The sequence below is a fragment of the Thamnophis elegans genome, chromosome 17 (genome assembly GCF_009769535.1).
Source record: "Thamnophis elegans isolate rThaEle1 chromosome 17, rThaEle1.pri, whole genome shotgun sequence".
In the NCBI taxonomy this organism is placed as follows: Eukaryota; Metazoa; Chordata; class Lepidosauria; order Squamata; family Colubridae; genus Thamnophis; species Thamnophis elegans.
The window spans coordinates 10660268-10681568 of NC_045557.1; the positions used below are offsets into that span (position 1 = coordinate 10660268).

General features: G+C 46.8%; 1 protein-coding gene across 1 annotated transcript; it reads left to right on the plus strand.

The window, feature by feature from the left end:
• The first annotated feature begins 5117 nt into the window (after positions 1-5117).
• LOC116520280 (toll-like receptor 2) lies at positions 5118-20875 on the plus strand. Its single transcript, XM_032234440.1, has 2 exons — positions 5118-5369; positions 17839-20875. Exon 2 carries the CDS (start codon positions 17871-17873, stop codon positions 20382-20384), a length of 2514 nt encoding a protein of 837 aa, XP_032090331.1. The 5' UTR covers positions 5118-5369; positions 17839-17870; the 3' UTR covers positions 20385-20875.
• The last annotated feature ends 426 nt before the right edge of the window (positions 20876-21301 follow it).

A 21301-nucleotide genomic window follows, 5' to 3' on the forward strand; every position in this document is an offset into this window, starting at 1 on the left:
GTGTGTGTGTGTGTGTATTTGTGCACCTTCCAGTCGGTCGTGACTCCTAGTGAATTGTCTAGACCAGTGTTCTCCAACCTTGGCAACTTTAAGACTTGTGGACTCAGCTTTGCTGGCTGAGGAACTCTGGAAGTTGAAGTCCACAAGTCTTAAAGTTGCCAAGGTTGGAGAACACTGGTCTAGACAATTCCCTGCAGTATTTTTGGCAGGAATTCAGGAGGGCTTTGCCATTACTTCCTCCCTGGGGCTGAGAGGCAAGAACTGGCTCCCGTTGGGTTTGAGCCTCAGCGTCTCCCGATCCCTAGTGGGATGTTTCCAACCCCGATACCAAAAATACCTCTCTTCCCTTCGTTGTAGTTCTGAACCAAACTGAATTGGGTTGCCTAACAGTAAATGTGGATCCTTGTAGTAGTCAGGGGCTTGGACTACATGACCTCCGGGATCCCACCGGATAGTCTGTGGCTTCCATGGTTGTTCAGGGAACTGTGTTAGCCCTGAAAATGGATTAATACACTACATGTGTTTGGAGTGGAATAGAGGGGAGGGGAGGGGGAAAGGGACAGAGAGGAGAGCAAAGAGAAAAGGAGAGGAGAGGGAAAGGAAGAGAAGAGGAAAGGGAAGGGAGAGAAGAGAGGACAGAAAAGAAGGAAAGGGGAGATAGAAGAGAGGAGAGGAGAGAAAAGGGGAGAGGGGAAAAGAAGAGAGAGGAGAGGAGAGAAAAGGAGAGAGGGGAAAAGAAGAGAGAGGAGAGGGGAAGAGGAGAGAGGAGAGAAAAGAAGGAAAGGGGAAATAGAGGAGAGGAGAGAAAAAGGGACAAAAGAAAAGGAGAGAAGAGGAGAGGAGAAGGGAAAAGAAGAGGAGAGAAAAGAAGGAAAGGAGAGATAGAAGAGAGGAGAGGAAAGAAAAGGGGAGAGGAGGAAAGAAGAAAGAAGAGGGGAAGAGGAGAGAGGAGAAAAAAGAAGGAAAGGGGAAATAGAGGAGAGGAGAGGAGAGAAAAAGGGACAGAAGAAAAGGAGAGAAGAGAGGAGAAGAGGAGAAGAGGAGAGAAAAGAAGGAAAGGGGAGATAGAAGAGAGGAGAGGAGAGAAAAGGGGAGAGGAGAAAAGAAGAGAGAGAAGAGGGGAAGAGGAGAAGAGGAGAGAGGAGAGAAAAGAAGGAAAGGGGAAATAGAGGAGAGAAAAAGGGATAGAAGAAAAGGAGAGAAGAGAGGAGGAGAAGGGAAGAGGAGAAGAGAAGAGAGAAAAGAAGGAAAGGGGAGATAGAAGAGAGGAGAGAAAAGGGGAGAGGAGAAAAGAAGAGAGAGGAGAGAAAAGAAGGAAAGGGGAAATAAAAGAAAACCCATAGGGCTGGAAGGGACCTCGGAGGTCTTCTAATCCAACCCCCTGCTCAAGGCAGGAGTTTTTATACCACCAAGGACAAATGGCTGTTCAGTCTCTTCTTAAAAGCCTCCAGTGATGGAGAACCAGATGTGGTATTCAGCCAGTTCAGCCCGGTTCAGGCAAACCAGTAGCGGAGATCGCCGGTGGGCCCACCCAGCCATCCACCCCGGCCACCATGCCATCCTATTCAATTACTAAATTAGATTACGGTCTCTGCAGCCCGGTCCAATGTTTTGGGGAAGAGGAGGAGTGACACACAGTGGGTGACTCAAAATTGGGCGCAACGAGAGGAAGCCAACGTCAGCCTGAGCCACTGAGCACCAGCTGCCTTCACTCCACAAGCTCAGCCTGGTGGTTGAACTAATCCCCTTCTTGGAATTGCACAGCGCATGAAGCAACATTGAAACAGGACTGCCAAGAGAGGAAACCCACAGAAGATGGACTACGGAGCGAAGGGCAACCCATGGGGAATAGAAAGAGCGCAGAAAAGAGCAAGGGGACTTGGAAGGAAGCCAGCATGAACGGCTGCAGGAAGTGAGGATGTGTAGTCTAGTGAAGAGGAAGACTAGGGGGGACATGATAAAGAGTCTTCCATTACTGGACGGGCTGCCCTAAAAAAGAGGGGGTTCAATTTATTCTCCAAAGTACCAGAAGGCAGAATAAGCAAAGAACAGGAGAAAACAGACTAGAAGAGAAGAGAAGACATGACAAGATAGGATAATAGCAATAGCACTTAGACATATAGCCCTCTCTGTGATAATATAGAGAAGAGGAGAATAGAATATTGAATAGAATATTGAATAGGATAGAATTAATAATAGGATCGGATAAGAATAAGAATAGAATACAGAAGAGAAGGGAATATTGAATAGAATATTGAATATGATAGAATTAATAATAGGATAAGAATAAGAATAGAATAGAATACAGAAGAGAAGAGGAGAAGGGAATATTGGAATAGAATAGAATAGAATATTGAATATGATAGAATTAATAATAGGATAGGATAAGAATAAGAATAGAATACAGAAGAGGACAGGAGGTGAAGGGAATATAGAATAGAATAGAATATTGAATATGATCGAATTAATAATAGGATAAGAATTAGAATAGAATACAGAAGAGAAGAGGAGAAGGGAATATTGGAATAGAATAGAATAGAATATTGAATAGGATAGAATTAATAAAAGGATAGGATAAGAATAAGAATAGAATACAGAAGAAAAGAGGAGGAGAAAGGAATATTGAATAGAATAGAATATTGAATAGGATAGAATTAATAATAGGATAAGAATAATAAAATAGAATACAGAAGAGAGGGGGAGGGGAGGAGAGGAGAGAGAAGAAAAGAAGAATTAGCCCCCACAACTTCTCGAGGCAAGCAGTTCCACTGGTTAATTTTCTCACTGTCAGGAAAATTCTCCTTAGTTCTAGGTTGATTCTCTCCTTGATTAGTTTTTTTTTTTACCTCCCACGTTTTGGAAAATAAGTGGACCCTCCCCTCTTCTTTGTGGCAGCCCCTCAAATATTTTAAGATTGCTATCCTGTCTCCCCTAGCCCTTCTTTTCATTAAACTAGACTTACCCAGTTCCTGCAACCGTTCTTCCTTTTTTTTTAGCCTCCAGTCCCCTAATCCTCTTTGTTGCTCTTCTCTGCACTCTTTCCAGAGTCTCCACATCTTTTTTACATCCTGGTGACCAAAACTGAATGTAGCATTGCAAGTATGGCCTTACCAAGGCCGTATAAAGTGGTATTAACACTTCACGTGATCTTGATTCTCTCCCTCTGTTGATGCAGCCTAGAACTGTGTTGGCTTTTTTGGCAGCTGCCGCACACGGCTGGCTCCTGTTTTGGTGGTGGTTTACTAGGAGATCGTAGGTCCCTCTGGCAGTGGCTGCGGTTGAGCCAGGGTTCCAGCCATCAGCCTTAAATCTGCCCCCACTTCATTCTTTTAAGAGAGGGAGGGAGTGCCAGCCTCGCCCTTTGGGGAATGAGGGCCTGTTCTGGGTTTCCTGGAATGGGCCAAGTGTCCAGGACAGAGAGAGAACAACAAACAAACTTGCTCCTCCAGCTGCCTGGCTCCTTAACAATCTGCAGAAAGGATTGCAGGTATGCAATGCACAATGGCTGCATTCACATATTTGTGAAACTCACAACCCCCGCGGGGCAATGGGGCGGGGGGAGAGGGAAGAAATTAGACTCCCCCTCTGTCCAGAATGGCCCTTTTGCTCATGCTCCGGAGAGGCACTCTGCACGTGGCCAGAGAGTCTTGTAACTAAAACAGCCCTTATTTTTCTTAACATGGTTTGACGCATCTGCATTTTATTTCATGCAAAGGTAAGGCCTCCGTGTATGACCACAAGGGACCCCCCCCCAAATTTCTAGGGTTGAGCGAGATGTTTGCAAAGTGAGTTTTGCCCCGTTTTATGACTTTTCTTGCCACAGTTGCTAAGTGAATTGCTGCGGGTAGTCCACGTACAGCCACAATATTGAGCCCAAAATGTATGTGGCTAGGTGAGACGTTTGCTGAGTTTTACCCCGTTTTACAATCTTTCTTGCCACATTTGTTAAGTCCGAAAGGGTATAAGGTCTCATGATTGAGCAGGGGGGCTGGACTAGAAGACCTCAAAGGCCCCTTCCAACTGTGTTATTTTCTTATTCTGCTATTGCCCTTCCTTCCCCTTCCTTCCTTTCTTCCCCTTCCATCCACACCTTCTCCTTCCTTCTTCCTTCCTTCCTCTTCCATCCATACCTACTCCTTCCTTCCTTCCTTTCTCTTCCATCCACACCTCTCCTTCCTTCCTTCCTTCCTTCCTTCCCCTTCCATCCACACCTTCTCCTTCCTTCCTTCTTTCCCTCCTTCATTCCTTCCTTCATTCCTTCCCCTTCCATCCACACCTTCTCCTTCCTTCCTTCCATCCATCCCCTTCCATCCACACCTCTCCTTCCTCCCTTCCTTCTCCATCACTGGGGATCTTTAAGAAGTTAACCCCTCAGTTATTTTTGTTAGGTATAATTACTGATTGTACAGTTATAGAGACTAACTTGATTTTGCACAATAACTGCAGCAAGACTGTTGGTGGCGCAATACTGGAAGAAGGAAGATTTGCCTACTATTCAAGAATGGACATTGAAAGTAACAAACCTAGCAGAGATGGCTAAAATATCAGCATACCTCAAGGACCACTCAAATGAGAAATATAAGCTGGAATGGAGAGGATGGATTGATTATATTCAAAATAAATATGGGAATAAGAAATTCCAGATAGTTTATGACTGAAGAAGCAAGGAATGATATAATCTGTTTAGAGTTAGCCTAGCAAAGCTCAAATGATAGAGGATATTAATTTTTTACTTTTAAGTTTACTTTAGATTATTTTTGTTAAAGATTTATACCCTGTATTGGTTCTGGGAAGTCGGGAGAGGGAAGGTTGGGAGGGGTGGGGTTTGGGTGGGGAGGGGGGGGAGGGAAGTAAACATTTGTAAAAGGTTTTTTTTTTAAAAAAATTTCAATTAAAAAAAAAGAGATTGGACAACCTTTCATGAGCAGGGGGGGCTGGACTAGAAGACCTCCAAGACCCCTTCCAGCTGCTATTGCCTGACCAGATCCCTTCACGTTCCTGTCCAAGAGGCGCAAAAGAAGGCGCTGTCCCTTTAAGAGGGAGCCTCGCCCCTTCCCTGGGAGTTTAAAGAGCCTGGAATGCGGGCGGGCGCTTTAAACGCCGGGAGGGTTCGGCGCGCCTGGCAGCTCCTCTGCGGGGAAGTGGGGAGGGGGGGGGAAGCTGCGGGCGCGGCATCGCCCGAGAAGCCCAGAGCGGAAAGAGACGCCTAGGGACGAGCGACATCTCTGCTGCTCCCCGGGAAAGCCCAAAAACTTTTTGCGCTGCGGAAAACTTTTGCACCCGGGAAAAGTGATTCGTCCGGACACGCGTGGACTGCGGGGGTCTTTCTGCGGGCGTCTGAGCCGCGTTCCCGCGTCATGCTGAACCAGGTTAGTGGACGACCCGGCGGCCCAAGGTCCCTTCCAGTTCTATTCCGGTTGAAACTTACCAAGGAGGGAAGCACCCTGGAACTAAGGAGAAATTTCCTGAGGGTGAGAACAGTTAACCAGTGGAACTGCTTGCCACCAGAAATCATGGCTGCTCCATCACTGGAGGCTTTTAAGAAGAGACTGGGCAGCCACTTGTCTGGTATCGTAAAGGGTCTCCTAGCTTGAGCAGGGGGGCTGGACTAGAAGACCTCCAAGGTCCCTTCCAAGTGTGTTATTCTCTTATTCTGCTATTCCCCTCCCTTCCTTCTTTCCTTCCTTCCCTCCCTTCCCTCTTTTTTTTAATTCCATGAATCACAGTTCGCTGGGTTCAGGTATGGTAAAACTTGGAACTTTGTGAATCATTTTTTTTTTTGTTTGAAATATATTTTTATTATTTTTACATTTAAAACAATGCAGTGCCGCGGAGTGGAAGTGACCATACATTCACATTATACACAATTAGTCTCAACCATTAACTATTAGCCTACTTAGTGCATTATCTCTCCTTCTGTCCAGTCACAATATATACAGTTTTTTCCCCCAGTCTTGTCACTTTGTCTTATGCCAATCATAAAATCTGTTCCAGGCTTCAAAATATTCTTGATTCCCCTTTATTTTTGTTAATAGTCTTTTTATTGTACAATTTGGTTACATTTTGCGAAGTTGGAAGGAAGTAATTTGGGATTAAAAATATGTCATAAAAAGTTTTTATTTTTCCATTTTCATAGCATATAATCACATGTATACTATTACATAGCCAATATCAAGTTGTATTATTAAGTACTTACATCAATTCATCTTACTATCAAATGCCAAGGAAGGGGAAAAAAAGAAAAACCCTGTTATTGGCTCTTCTGCTCTCCATACACCATATTTATACTTTATCCGACACTTTTTCCCCCTTCTCTCCTCCCCCTTTCTACATCCTGTCTTTCCTCCATCATTTTCTACTCTACTTCCCCTTCCTTTCTCCTCCTACTCTCTCCTCTTACCACTCCTCCTTATAGACCTCATCTTCCCCCTTCACCCTCTCTCCTGTCCCTCTCTTCCTATCTTTCTTCTCTCCTCTGCTTCCCACTCTTCTACCTCCTTTCTTCCCTCCATCATTTTCTACTCTACTTCCCCTTCCTTTCTCCTTCTCCTCTCTCCCCTTACCACTCCTCCTTATAGACCTCATCTTCCCCCTTCCCCCTCTCTCCTATCACTCTCTTCCTATCTTTCTTCTCTCCTCTGCTTCCCACTCTTCTACCTCCTTTCTTCCCTCCATCATTTTCTACTCTGCTTCCCCTTCCTTTCTCCTTCTCTTCTCTCCCCTTACCACTCCTCCTTATAGACCTCATCTTCCCCCTTCACCCTCTCTCCTATCCCTCTCTTCCTATCTTCTCTCCTCTACTTCCGACTCTTCTATATCCTGTCTTCCCTCCATCATTTTCTACTCTACTCCCCCTTCCTTTCTCCTTCTCTCTCCCCTTACCAGTCCTCCTTATACACCTCATCTTCCCTGTTCCCCTTTATTTTTAAGTTCAAGAGTGAGCCGATCTGCTTCTGCACAGGCCAACCCTTTTCTGATTATATCTAGCTCTGATGGCGTATTTTCTTTTTTCCAAGTAGGTAAAGTCGGTTATGTCTGAATGAAGTGGGAGCCTCTCTTCTAGGGGGTGTCTTTAATGTTGTATGGGCATGTAGATACAGGTACGGTAGTCCTCGGCTTATGGCCACAATTTAGCCCAGCATTTTTGTTGCAAAGCGAGACAGTTGTCCAGTGAGTTTTGTCGCATTTTACGACCTTTCTTGCCCACAGTTCTTAAGTGAATGGCTGCAGTTGTTAAGTCAGCAACTTGGTTGTTAAGTGAATCTGGTGGATTTAGCTCCTCAGGAGGTCCCACTCAATCACATGAGCCTGAAACTCTGCAACCGTCATAAATATGAGTCAGTTACCCGTGGTCACACAGGGATGCAACAAATATGATACTGCATCCGTCATAAGCATGAGTCAGTTGCATGTGCTCACACAGGGATGTGTGACCATTGCAACCCACTGAGATGCAATTTATTACGACCACGGTCATAAGTTTGAGAAATGGTCGTGAGTCACTTTTTCTAGTGCTGTTGCCAATTTTAGCCAAATGAACTGTTGTAAGTTGAGGACTTAGAGCATGCAGACATACTGAGGCCAGTTCCCACAACACCCTACCTCAGGGCCCGGCAAACGTAAACACTCAAAGAGCCATTTGGACCCGTTTCCCACAGAGAAGAAAACTCCGGGAGCCACAAAGGTCCTAACCGGAAGCCCCCTGTTCAATTCTGGGGCTGGCCAGAAGTTCAATTTCCCCCCACCATAGAGTCTCCTCCTAGAGCGGCGTCCTTTTTCCTCTACCTGTCCTAACCGAAAGCCCTATCAATTGTGGAGACAACTGGAACCCCCCCCCCCCTTGTCATAGAGTCTTCTCCTGGCACACTGTGCTTCTCTCCCCCCCCCCACCAGAAGCGCCTCTCAAAATTGTGGCGCCGACCGGTGACGGAGCCGCAGCAGAGGGAGGAAAGAGCCACATGCGGCTCCAGAGCCGCACTTTGCTGAGCCCTGCCCTACCTGGTTCGTAAATATTGTGTTCACAGGACATGCAATGCTAAAGTATTAGGATAGCTGCATATTGTGATAGTTCACACAACGCATCGACAGAATAATTCTCTTCCCAGTCTGAGCCCCAAATCCCTTGGAGCCTGTTTAATCTTGCATTCCAAAGTGATGTGTATTATTTATCTCTCTTAGTTTTGAGTCTCCTTTTAAAGTATGTGATTTGTTTGTTTTAGATAAACTAGTGTATTGCGTTGTGTCTCAGCTGTTGCATCTAGCTTTAGTTATAGAATAGAGATGGAAAGGACCTTGGAGGTCTTCTAGTCCAGCCCCCTACTCAAGCAGGAGAACCTATACTATTTTAGATAAGTGACTGTCTAGTCTCTTCTTAAAAACCTCCAGTGATGGAGCACCCACGATTTCTGGTGGCAAGCTGTTCCACTGGTTAATTGTCCTCACTGTTAGGAAGTTTCTCCTGAATTCCAGGTTGCTCCTCTCCTTGATTAGTTTCCACCCATTGCTTCTAATCCTGCCTTTGGATGCTTTGGAGAATATCTTGACTCCTTCTTCTTTGTGGCAACCCCTGAGATATTGGAAGACTGCTATCATGTCTCCCTTAGTCCTTCTTTTCATTAAACTAGACATCCCCTGCAACTGTTCTTCATATGTTTTAGTCTCTAGACCTTCAATCATCTTAGTTGCTCCTCTCTTAACTTTTTCCATGGTCTCAACATGTTTTCTATAGTTCGTTCGTTCATTAGTTTGTTCGTAGAGCACATCAGTCTCTGTTAGGCCTGGCTTTTGAGAAAAGTTTGCCTGTGGATTAGACAACAATGCCCCTATGCATGTTCAAAGTGCCTTTGGTTCATGAATGGGTAGTTGTAACCAAGTGCTCCTAGCTGGCTTGGGCCTATTGCACGAGTGTTACCCAGTTTGTAAAAAAAAAATGCACAGTAAAATCATTGGTGAGCTTATAAGCTGCTAGACCTCAGTATTATCTGTGTTGCATAGGAGATCATGGTTATTGGATTCAGTGACGTGCGGTGAGGTTTATGGCTGGTGAGGCAAGTGGGCAAAAGCCGCCCTATGTCGGACACAGTGGAAGGGTGTTCGGACGCCCCGCCGCTGTGTCCGCCATAGAGGCGGGACGCGTCCTGCCTCTATGTCGGACACAGCGCCGGGGCATCGACACTGAAAAAAGCGACTTACGGCCGTTTTTCACACTTACGACGGTTGCAGCATCCTTGTGATTTACATTTGGGTGCTCGACAACTGACTCACACGACAGTTGCTGTGCCGAGGATCACGTGATCCCCTTTTGCGACCTTCGGACCAGCAAAGTCAATTGGGGGGGGGAAGCCCGATTCGCTTAACAACCGTGTGACTAATTTAAGAAATGCGTGGATTCCCTTAGCAAACGTGGGAAAAGTCGTAAAAATAGAGCAAGCTCACTTAACAAATTTCTCAACGACATACGTTTCGAGTTCAGTTGTGGCCGTACGTTGAGGACTACCTGTTTGTTTCCGGACATATTTTTTAAGGCAGAAATCTTTATTTCCATGTTAGCTTTCGGTTTCATTTTAGAGAGACGGTAAAATGGGTGATTAACCTGTGTGAATGCTCTTTAATTCCGCCTCATTGTACATGCTTTCTCCCTTTCTCCAGGCTGGGTAAATCCCCGCCTCCCAATACCTTTTTTTTGGGGTGGGTGGGGGAGTGACCTGTTCTGCCTAAAGAATGGATTCCACAAGTGGGGGTGGGTGGGTGGAGATTGGATGATCTTTTGCAGGTGCACACAGAGTTCAGGAAAAGTACATTTTGGCAGGGAGTTGCATTTTTTTCCATTTGTTCCTGATAGTTGAAGCAAAGAATGTTGAAGGAGGAAACTAGATGGTTAGATGATCAAATGATCAAATTCAATATATTCAAGATCACTCATGCACGGGCGGCTCACAAAAGACAAGGGAAAGGGGGAAAACAAGACAAAGACAACATATTAAAAACAAAACCAACATTCACAATTTCCGTGGAGGTAGATGCTTCTCAGCTCCCCCCAGCCTGCTGGAACAGCCAGGACTTGGTGGCTTTGCGGAAGGCCGGGAGGGTAAGGGTCCGGATCTCAACAGGCAGCTCGTTCCAGAGGGCCGGAGCTGCAACAGAGAAGGCTCTCCCCCGGGGAGTCACCAGCCGACATTGGCTGGCAGTTGGAATCCGGAGGAGACCCAACCTGTGCGATCTTATTGTTCTGAGGGAGGTAATCGGCAGGAGGCGGTCTCTCAGGTACCCAGGTCCGATGCCATGTAGGGATTTATAGGTAGCGACCAGCACCTTGAAGCAGATTCGGAGACTAATAGGTAGCCAGTGCAGCTCGCGGAGGATAGGTGTTACGTGGGTGTACCTAGGTGCACCCACAATCGCTCGCGTGGCTGCATTCTGGACTAATTGGAGTCTTCGAACACTCTTCAAGGGCAGCCCCATGTAGAGCGCATTACAATAATCCAGTCTTGAGGTCACAAGGGCGTGAGTGACTGTCTGAAGGGCCTCCCGATCCAGGTAGGGTCGCAATTGGTGCACCAGGCGGACCTGGGCAAAGGTCCCCCTGGTCACAGCTGACAGATGGTGTTCTAAAGTCAGCTGTGGGTCCAGGAGGACTCCCAAATTGCGAACCCTCTCTGAGGGGCGTATAATTTCACCCCCCAGCCTGAGAGATGGAACAGTTAGCCAATCTTTGGGAGGGAACATCAGAAGCCACTCGGTCTTGTCTGGATTGAGTGCCAACTTGTTTGCTCCCATCCAGACTCCAACAGCCTCCAGGCACTGGCACATCACTTCTACTGCTTCGCTGAGTTGGCACGGGGCAGACAGATACAAAGTTAGGCTTCATTTTTGCAGGGTGTGTGTGTGTGTGTGTTGCTGTTGTTGTTAGTTGCAAAGTTGTGTCCTACCCATCGAGACCCTATGGACAACGTTCTTCTAGGCCTTCCTGTCCTCTTACCATCCTCTGGAGTCCATTGAAGTTCACGTCTGCTGCTTCGGGGACTCCATCCAGCCCCCTCCTTCTCTGCCGTCCCCTTCTTCTTTTGTCCTCCATCGTTCCCATAATGAGGCTCTTCTCCAGGGAGTCCTTCTTCCTTCTCATCAGGTGGCCAAAGTCTTTTGAGTTTCCTTTTCAGGATCTGGCCTTCTAAAGAGTAGTCAGGGTTGATCTCCTCTAGGACTGACCTGATGGACGTCCTTGCAGTCCAAGGGACTCAATGCAGGAGTCTTCTCCAGCACCCAAGTTCAAAGGCCTCCATTCTTCAGCCTTCCCTATGGTCCAACCTTCACAGCCATCCATTGCAACTGGGAAAACCATCGCCTTGACTAGAGGCACTTTTGATTGGCAGGGGGATGTCTCTGCTTTTTAAGATGCTGTCTAGATTTGTCATCTCTCTCCTCCCCAGGAGCAAGCCTCTTTTAATTCTTTGGCTGCCGTCCCCATCTACGGTGATCTTGGAGCCCAGGAAAATAAAATCTGTCACTCCCTCCATTTCTTCCCAAGCTATTTGCCAGGAATTGAGAGGACCAGATGCCATGATCTTAGTTTTCTTAATGTTCTTTATTGTTAATAATATAATATGTATAGATGTACATATAAACACGTACATACATACATATTCCTTGACTTACAATGACAATTGAGCCCAAACTTTCTGTTGCTAAACGACCCATGGAGTTTTGACCCATTTTACGACCTTTCTTTCCTCAGTTGTTAAGTGAATTGCTACCGTTGTTAAACGAGTAACCCAGTTGTTAAGGGAATCTGGCTTCCCTCTTGATTGTGCTCGGCAGAACGTCGCAAAAGGCGGCCCTATGACCCTGGGACACTGCGACTGTCATAAATACGAATCAGTTGCCAAACATCTGAATTTTGAGCACGTGACCTTGGGGAGGCTGCCAAAGCCGTAACTGTGAAAAACGTTCATAAATAAGTCACATTTTCCCGTGCTGTTCTAACTTTGAACGGTCACTCAGTGAGCTGTTGTAAGCTGAGGACTGCCTGTAACCGTCGCTAAACGAGGACTGCTTGCATTGTATATAAAGGCCAGACAAAACATGGTGTATCTTTAGGAATTAGCTTCCCATCCTCAGCAATTAATCATCTACGACGGCAAGAACTAGTTGGGCATTTCTTGTCCAAGGACAAGATACATCTGAACTGTTTCCCAGGATCTGTCAGAGCTGCCTCAGCTGGGACCTTAGAAAGGAGAGACTCTCGACTCCCTTCGGTTGAAGTCAGAGGTTCTTTTACTAAGGATTATCAGTTGCAAACGAAGGAAGGTTAGGGTGAAAGTTCCCACGCAAAAGTTTACAAACTTTGCCTCTTCATCCTGGCCCTTCATCCCCCCTTGACCAATTCATTGTCAACCAAGGAACAGAACAGGATACAGAACAGAATAGAAGAACGGAATGGGGAGAGACCTCGAGAGGTCTTCTAGTCCAACCCCCTGCTCAAGCAGGAGACCCTATCAATTCTATACAAATGGCTAGTGGCGCAGTGGTTAGAGTGCAGTACTGCAGGCTACTTCTGCTGATCACCGGCTGCCGGCAGTTTGGCAGATCGAATCTCACCAGGCTCAAGGTTGACTCGTCCTTCCATCCTTCCGAGGTGGGTAAAATGAGGACCCAGATTGTTGGGGGCAAGAGGCTGACTCTGCAAAACCGCTTAGAGAGGGCTGTAAAAGCACTGTGAAGCGGTATATAAGTCTAAGGGCTTTTGCTATTCTGGCTCTTCTTAAAAACCTCCAGTGTTTGGAGCCTTCCCAATTTCTGGTGGGAAGCAGTTCCACGGGTTAATTGTTCACACTTTTGGGAAGTTTCTCCCCAATTCTAAGTTGCTTCGCTTCTTGATTAGTTTCCACCCATTGCTTCTTGTTCTGCCCTCAGGTGCTTTGGAGAATAGCTTGACTATCTCTTCTTTGTGGCAACCCCTGAGATATTGGAAGACTGCTATCATGTCTCCCTAGTCCTTCTTTTCATTAAAATAGACACACCCAGTGGCGTGCCACCTAGTTATTTTGACTAGCTATTTTGGCAACTCACTTGGATGTTTCCTGCAATTATCATTCCATTCCCAAGCTACGCCGGCCTTAAAGACTGGATTAGACTGGTTTCTCACACCTCTGGTTTCCATCAAGCCTGTCACTTCTCCCTCCCTTTTTCTCATCTTAACCCCCAGTGCATGCTTAGTGCCCATTAGGAGCCGTGATGGCACAGTGGTTAGAGACCAGTATTGCAGACTGACTCTGCTGGCTGCCAGCAGTTCGATCCTGACCGGCTCAAGGTTGACTCAGCCTTCCGTCCTTCTGAGATGTTGAGGGGCAAGAGGCTGATTCTGTAAACAGCTTAGAGAGGGCTGGAAAACAGTGAGAAGCGGGATATAATTCTAGGTGCTCTTCCTTCCTTCCTTCCTTCCTCCTTCCCTCCCTCCCTCCCTCCCAGTGGTTAGAATGCAGGATTTCAGGCAGAGGTGGGTTCCTACCAGTTCGCACCTATTCGGTAGAACCGGTTCGTCAAATCTACTGAACCGGTTAGAAGAGGTTCCACCAGTGGACCCGGAAAGCAGGCCACACCTACAGAGGAGGTTCCAAAAATTTTTGAAACCCACCATTGATTGCAGACCAACTCTGCCCACTGCCACCAGTTTAATCCTGATGGGCTCAAAGTTGACTCAGTCTTCCATCCTTATGGGAAAAATGAGGACCCAGATTGTTGGGGGCAAGAGGCTGACTCTGTAAACTACTTAGAGACAGCTGTAAAGCACTGTAAAGCAGTATATAAGTCTAAGAGCTATTGCTATTTTCCTTCCTTCCTTCCCTCCCTCCCTCCTTCCTTCCCTCCCTCCCTCCCTCCCACCCACCCACCCACCCACCTACCTACCTACCTACCTAAAATGAGGACCCAGATTTTGGGAGGCAAGAGGCTGACTCTGTAAACCACTTTGTAAACCACTTACAGACAGCTGCAAAGCACTGAAGCAGTATATAAGTTTAAGAGCTATTGCTATCTTCCTCCCTCCCTCCCTCCCTCCCTCCCTGTGGTTAGAATGCAGGATTGCAGGCTAACTCTGTCCACTGCCAGCAGTTCGATCCTGAGTGGCTCAAGGTTGACTCAGCCTTCCACCCTTCCGAGGTGGGTAAAACGAGGACCCAGATTGTTGAGGGACAAGAGGCCGACTCTGTAAGCCGCTTAAAAAGGGGCTGAATAGCACTGTGAAGCAGTGTATAAGTCTAAATTCTATTGCTAGTGCTATTTCCTCTCCTCCCCACCCCCTCCAATAGTTGATGGAGACCAGGAAGCCAGGATGCCAGCCAAGGTGCCAAGCCAAAGATGGCAGGACCTTTCACCATTGGTTTTGGAGTTCCTGGAGCTGAGGCAGGCTCAGTTATTTCCCATTGTTCACTCACTGGAAGATCACTCAGGACTTGGAAGCAAGTCTTGCCCCGCCTATTGTAAACATGATCTTGGCTTTATCAGTCACTGTAAACAAGCAGGGATCAACTTTGCCCCTTTGGGAACAAGCCAGCCTCTGAAGTGTCTCTTGGAGCTCTCCTGCCAGGGAAGAGCAGCTCAGGAGGAGAGAATGGGAGTGGGTTGGAGTTGAATGTAGAGTAAAGTGGAATGTAGAGTAGGATAGGGTGGAATAGGCTTGGATATAGAAATAGAAATAGAATAGAAGAATATAAAATATGGAATGGAATAGAGTGGAATGGAATAGAATAGGGAATGGAATGGAATAGAAAATATGGAATGGAGTGGAGTGGAATAGAATAATAGAATAGAATAGAAAATATGGAATGGAATAGAGTGGAATGGAATACAATAGAATAGAGAATGGAATGGAATAGAAAATATGGAATGGAGTGGAGTGGAATAGAATAATAGAATGGAATAGAATAGAATAGAAAATATGGAATGGAATAGAGTGGAATGGAATACAATAGAATAGAGAATGGAATGGAATGGAATAGAAAATATGGAATAGAGTGGAATTGAATAATAGAATAGAATAGAATAGAAAATATGGAATGAAATAGAGTGGAATGGAATACAATAGAATAGAAAATGGAATGGAATGGAATAGAAAATATGGAATGGAGTGGAGTGGAATAGAATAATAGAATAGAATAGAATAGAATAGAAAATATGGAATGGAATAGAGTGGAATGCAATACAATAGAATAGAGAATGGAATGGAATAGAAAATATGGAATGGAATAGAGTGGAATGGAATGGAATAGAATAGAGAATAGAATGGAATAGAAAATATGGAATGGAGTGGAATAGAATAGAAAATATGGAATGGAATGGAGTGGAATGGAATAATAGAATGGAATGGAATAGAATAGAATAGAATAAGAGTGGAAAGGAGTGAGGTAGGGTAGGGTAGCATAGGGTAGAGTAGAAGGATAGGATATGATAGGATATGGGAAGAGAAGAGAATATAGAATGGAATAGAATAGAATAAGAGTAGAGTAGAGTAGAAGGATAGGATAGGATAGGATAGGATATAGGAATAGAATAGAATAGAACAGAATTATAGAGCAGAACAGAACAGAAAAAAGAAAAATCTAGAATATTATTATAGAATGGAAGAGAATTATAGAATGGAATGGAAGAGAATTCTTTATTGGCAAGTGTCATTAGACACACAATGAAATTGTTTCCGGTGGAGACGTTCAGAGTGTACATACAACCACAAAGTGATAAAATCAAGACCATAATCGTAAAATACAATTACCATAAATCATAAGATACAACACTTGTGATAGTCGCAGGATACTAAGCAAGCAATCAACATAAATCATACTAGGATACTTAAATAGCCAATATAAATCACAAGATACAAAGCTAGAGTTGAAAGAAAGTAAGGAAATAGGTAAGAGTTAAGAGGAGAAGGATAATACCAGTAGTAGTAGTGGTAGTACAGCCCTAAGTAGTTTGAGAGTGTTGCGGGAATTAGTTGTGCAGCAGTGTGATGGCATGGGAGGAAAACTGTGTCTAGTTGTTTTGGGGTGCAATGCCCTATAGCAGTGTTTCTCAACCTTGGCGACTTTAAGTCCTGTGGACTTCAACTCCCAAAATCCCTATGCTGGCTGGGGGATTCTGGGAGTTGAAGTCCACAGGACTTAAAGTCGCCAAGGTTGAGAAACACTGCCCTATAGTGTTGTCTTCAGGGGAGGAGTTGAAACAGTTTACGTCCAGGATGAGAAGGGTCTGCAGATATTTTCTCAGGCCCCTTTCTGACCTGTGAGATGGGCAGGTCCTCCGTGGAAGGCAGGCTGGTTGCAACTGTTCTTTTCTGCGGTCCTAACTATCTGTTGAAGTCTGTCCTTCTCCTGTTTGATTGCTGTGCCAAACTAGATGTTTACGGTGGGTCAAATGACATTCTCAATAGTTCCTCTTCAGAACTGGATCAGCAGCTCCTTGGGCACTCTGAGCTTTCTGAGTTGGCACAAAATTGCTCCCGTGGCAGGCAAACCGAGGGCCTTTTCTGGCTCATAAAACAGACCAATTAGCCAGATTACGCCCCTCCTTGTCACAAAGATGGGGAAAGATGGGCCACGGCAGGTCTCCAGTATCTCTTTGACGGCCTGATCTGACCTAGCTTCCCCAGCCGAGTCCTTGTCCCGATAAACCCCTTTTATTTAATCGGCAGTGAATTCCTCTCCAGAAAAGTCTTTCCTCTCCCACAGTCTTTCAAGAGAGTTCCCAATTACCGACGTTGATCAGGCTTGGAGAGTGGCCGGGCTGATATCTTTCAGACGCCGCTGTCAGCGTTCCAAGTATCATGTAGAATTAAATCAGAGTCCAAGGCAAAACGATCCTTAAATTTCCAATTTAATAAAGCAGACATCTTAGCACATCTGTGTTAATCCCAATTCTGGAAATGACGTCAGAATCCCACCCAGTTAAAAGTTCATGATCTTGTCCCCACCCACACAATCCATCACATGGTCCAATCTTTTTCTTCCACGCTGGCATCCACACCCAGCTGCTTCCGGTCAGGTGTACTAGTGCGGAGACAAAAGACGACCTTGGCTTCTAGAAAAGAATGATAACAATACATTCCACAATCCTACTCCTTCTATTCCCCCCTCCCATCAACTATACTAAAGAAACAGCATAATGAAATAAGAGAAAGTGTGGCAGGCCAAAATTCTAAAAGGAATATAATTGCAGGCCTGACAGCCGCAATACTTGGCAAGAATGCAGGAATGAACTAATTGTCTCCTGCAAACTCCACTCCCCTTTCACTCCTCTTTTATTCCCCATGGGAGGGGCCATTCATCATCCACCTGTGGCCTTACTCCCAAGTAGACCCCTGTTCCTTAGCTGTTCCCTTCGTCTGGCTGCTCTGTGCATGGGCACACTGGGAACAGGCTCCAGCTGTTCTTCTGCCTCACTGATGTCTGACCCTGAAGGCAGCTGATAACTGCCAGACGGCCCTGGCCCCCTCTCTGCCTCCGACGCAGAGACCTCGTCCGAGCCTTCCCCAGGACTGGCCCATGTTCCTCCCCAACCTTCTCATTGCCCGACTCTGCTGCCAGATCTGCTGGAGGGCCACAACATGGCCCCAGGTGTGGGCCAAGCTGCCTCTTCTTGTGTTTTATTTTGTATCCTGGGTTGTTTAAGGAAAAGCTTTGCGGGGGCTTTAGGGACCCATTTCCCCCTTCCACCCCTGAGTATGATCCTTTATTTCCACTGAATGTAATCCTGATTGTGAGGGAAACATGGAAGGGAAGATTTTTCTCTCCCTGAGGAAAATGAAAATTGACCGCTGTCAATTTTGTTTCCCCCCCTCCTTCTACCTAGGAAAGAAGAATTAGAAAATGTGAAGAAGTGGCATGAGACCATCGCCATCGGCCGGCCTCGCCCTGGTTCTGTGCTTGGTATTCCTGGGCCGGGCCCAGCGTCCCGTGATGTCCCCTTGCCAGATTGTCTCCAACACGTTTGCTCCTTGCCGAGGTCAGAAGCTGCTCCAAGTCCCTCAGGACCTCCCCAGCACCGTGGAGAAGTTGGATCTTTCCTACAACAAGATCCAACAAATCGGCTCGGCGGACTTCTCGTCCTTGACTCGGCTGAAAGAGCTGGACCTGGGTTATAACCACATCTTCTCGATCGCCAACGACTCCTTCGCGTCCAACCTGCTTCTGGAGAAGTTGAGCCTCTTCAACAACTCCTTGAGAGAGATCCCTTCGCTGGCTTTGAGGCCTTTGAAGCAGTTGACTGCCTTTTCGGTCTCCAACAACCTCTATCGTCTCTCAAGGCTGGACGGGGTGTTCAGCTCCCTGAAGAACCTCAGAGAGTTGTCCCTGGGCGGCCCTGTTGTTTCCACAGTGGGACGTGAAGACTTTGCTCCTCTGAAGGACATCCCGCTGGAGAAATTTTTCCTCAAAACTGCTTCCAGTTTGACAGAGTATCAAGAAGGGGCCTTCTCTAAGCTCAACACCACAGAATTGTGGTGCGATATCGCTCTGGACAAGAACCCGGAGGCCTTGCCTGTTATGCTCCATGACTTGAAAGGAAAGCAGCTCCGGTACCTCCGTTTCCGTAACCTCTTTGAATTCACCTACTACACCGATTTGGTAGACCTCTTTGCCGGCTTGGCTGAGATCCAGGTGGACGAGCTGGTCTTCTACAGGGGGAAATTCAATGAGAACCTGCTGCGTTTGGTCCTCTTAAACGTCCAGAAGTCTCGTGTGCGGGACCTCTCCTTCATTGCTATCGATTTTGCCCGCTCTCCCGAGTGGAAGCTTCCGGAATCCGGCATCGCCAACCTGACCCTCCGCCGCTTGTTGCTGAAGGACATCAGCAGCCCCGATATTTTGCGTTTCGACTGGACTTTTACTTGGTTTGGCAGGATAACCTACCTTTCTATCCTCAATGTCAACTTCAACTTTGTGCCCTGCGACGCCTGGGGGGAAATGAGGAACGTGGTACTTCTAGATGTTTCGAATAACCGCTTGTTGAATGAATACATCTACAATGAAGGCTGTTTGTATCAAGGAATCATGCCCAGCCTGGAGCACTTCAATCTTAGCAACAACGAGTTAACCGACCTCAGCACAGTCTCCAAGCTGACATCCAGCTGGCCTCGGCTATCCAATCTAGATCTAAGCCACAATCGAATCAGGAACTGTAAGGATTTGCCGTGTATTTGGAGCCCAAGTCTTGTTTGGTTGGATTTGTCTTACAACGTCGTCAAGGCGGGGATCTTCCAGTGCCTTCCCACCAGGTTGCGGTTCCTGGATTTGTCCTACTCCCAGTTGGAACGCCTTGAGATGGAATATTTCGAGGTCGCTATGGACCTCCAAGAGCTGCGGCTCAGCGGGAACAAGATCAAGTTCATCCCGACCAAATGGAGATGTCCCAGTCTCCGGGTTTTGACGGTGGACGGCAACTCTTTCGGTATCATCGGCAGAGGTTCCTTCGTGAATATGCCAGAGCTCACGCAGCTGAAAGCGGGGAACAACCCTTACCATTGTGTCTGTGACCTCTACGGCTTCCTTCAAGAGACCCTGACGAAGGGCAAGTTGCAGATTGTGGACTGGCCCGGCGGATGGACCTGTTATCACCCCGAGCCCCTGCGCGACACAGCGGTGATTGCTTACGCCCCAAGGCTGACCCAGTGTAGCATCATGGTGGTAGTAGTCATTGCCGTCTCCATCACAGCCGTTGTGCTGGTGGTCGTCATGGTTCTGTGTTGGTGGTTCAATGTTGTCTGGTACCTCAAGGCCACCGTCCAAGTGGTGCGCTCCAAATATCGGGCCAGCCGCTCCCAGCCGTTGCGGGATTTCACCTACCACGCCTTCATCTCGTACAGCTGCTCCGATGCGGACTGGGTCAGGCGGGAACTGCTCCAGAGGCTGGAGGCCTCGACTCCCCCGTACCGTGTCTGCATTCACGAGCGGGATTTCACGCCCGGCCGTTGGATCATCGACAACATCATCGACAATATCGAGAACAGCCACAAAATCATCTTTGTGCTCTCGCGCAGCTTCGTCGACAGTGATTGGTGCAACTACGAGCTCTACTTCGCCCACCAGCGGGCGGTGGGGCTGAGCTTCGAGGACGTCGTCTTGGTAGTGAAGGAAGCCATCGACCCACAAACGCTGCCCAACAAGTTTTGCCGACTGAGGAAGATGCTCAGCAGAAGGACCTACTTAGAGTGGCCTTCGGAGCCCGGGCTCCAGGCCTTCTTCTGGGTGCAGCTGACGTCTGTCCTGGGGAGGGCTGAGGTCATCAAGACGGACCCAAAGGAGGTTCCGGCTCAGGTGACTCGGAGAAAAAGCAACATGGCTGACGACCGCCTCGAAATGGAGAATGTGGCCAATGCAGACGGTGTTCCAGCATGTTAAACAGGACTGAGTTTAAGCCACGAGTTTAACATCTGTGTTTAATCGTGGTTTATTCAGGAAGCCGCAATGGCTGGATTCACAGATGCACACACAGGCTGTAAACCGTGGCTTGTGAATTGCTATGACTCTGTTCTCACAGCAGGCAAAAGAGGCTTGTTTCTCTATTTGAATCTTCGCTAAGATAATATTGGTTTAGTTTATGATTCAATATGTTGTCCGCAATCCTCAAACTGACTTAATTTAGACCCAGGTTAAGCGTGTTGTGTAGAACCAGCCTGTCAGTATCATTATACAAAGAGGATTTCCAGTCATCTTATTCTTTCTTGGTTTTCCTTTCCCATGTGCTCAAGGTTAACCAAATGACAGAATAACGGGAAGCGACCTTGGAAGTCATCTAGTCCACATGAAGGAACTGTAGGCTAAAACATCTGATGAACGGTTGCAGGAACTGGGCCTGGCTAGTCTAGGGAAGAGAAGGACCAGGGGAGACGGGAGAGCATCTTCCAGTATTTGAGGGGCTGCCCCAGAGAGGAGGAAGAGGGTCAAGCTATTCTCCAAAGCCCCTGAAGGCCAGAGAAGGAAGAATGGATGGAAACTGACCAGGGAGAGATTCAACCTGGAAATAAGGGGGAATTTCCTGACAGGGAGAACAATCAACCCATGGGACAGAAGTTGTGGGAGCTTCATCCCTGGAGGCTTTCAAGAAGAGACTGGACTTCCCTCTGTCAGAAATGGTGTAGGGTCTCCTGCTTGGGCACGGGGTTGGACTAGATGACCTACAAGGTCCCTTCCAACTCTGCTAATCTGTTAAATTAAGTGGGAGAGGCACATTAGAAACCTTGCATTTGTTTCTAAGAATATAATATATCGAGAAGCTGTGAATCATGGTTTGCTGTGGCAAAGTCGTACCACTTTCC

What these genes read in the sequence shown, in the direction of transcription:
- LOC116520280 (XM_032234440.1), top strand. Translation starts at nt 17,871, where the DNA reads ATGAGACCATCGCCATCGGCCGGCCTCGCCCTGGTTCTGTGCTTGGTA.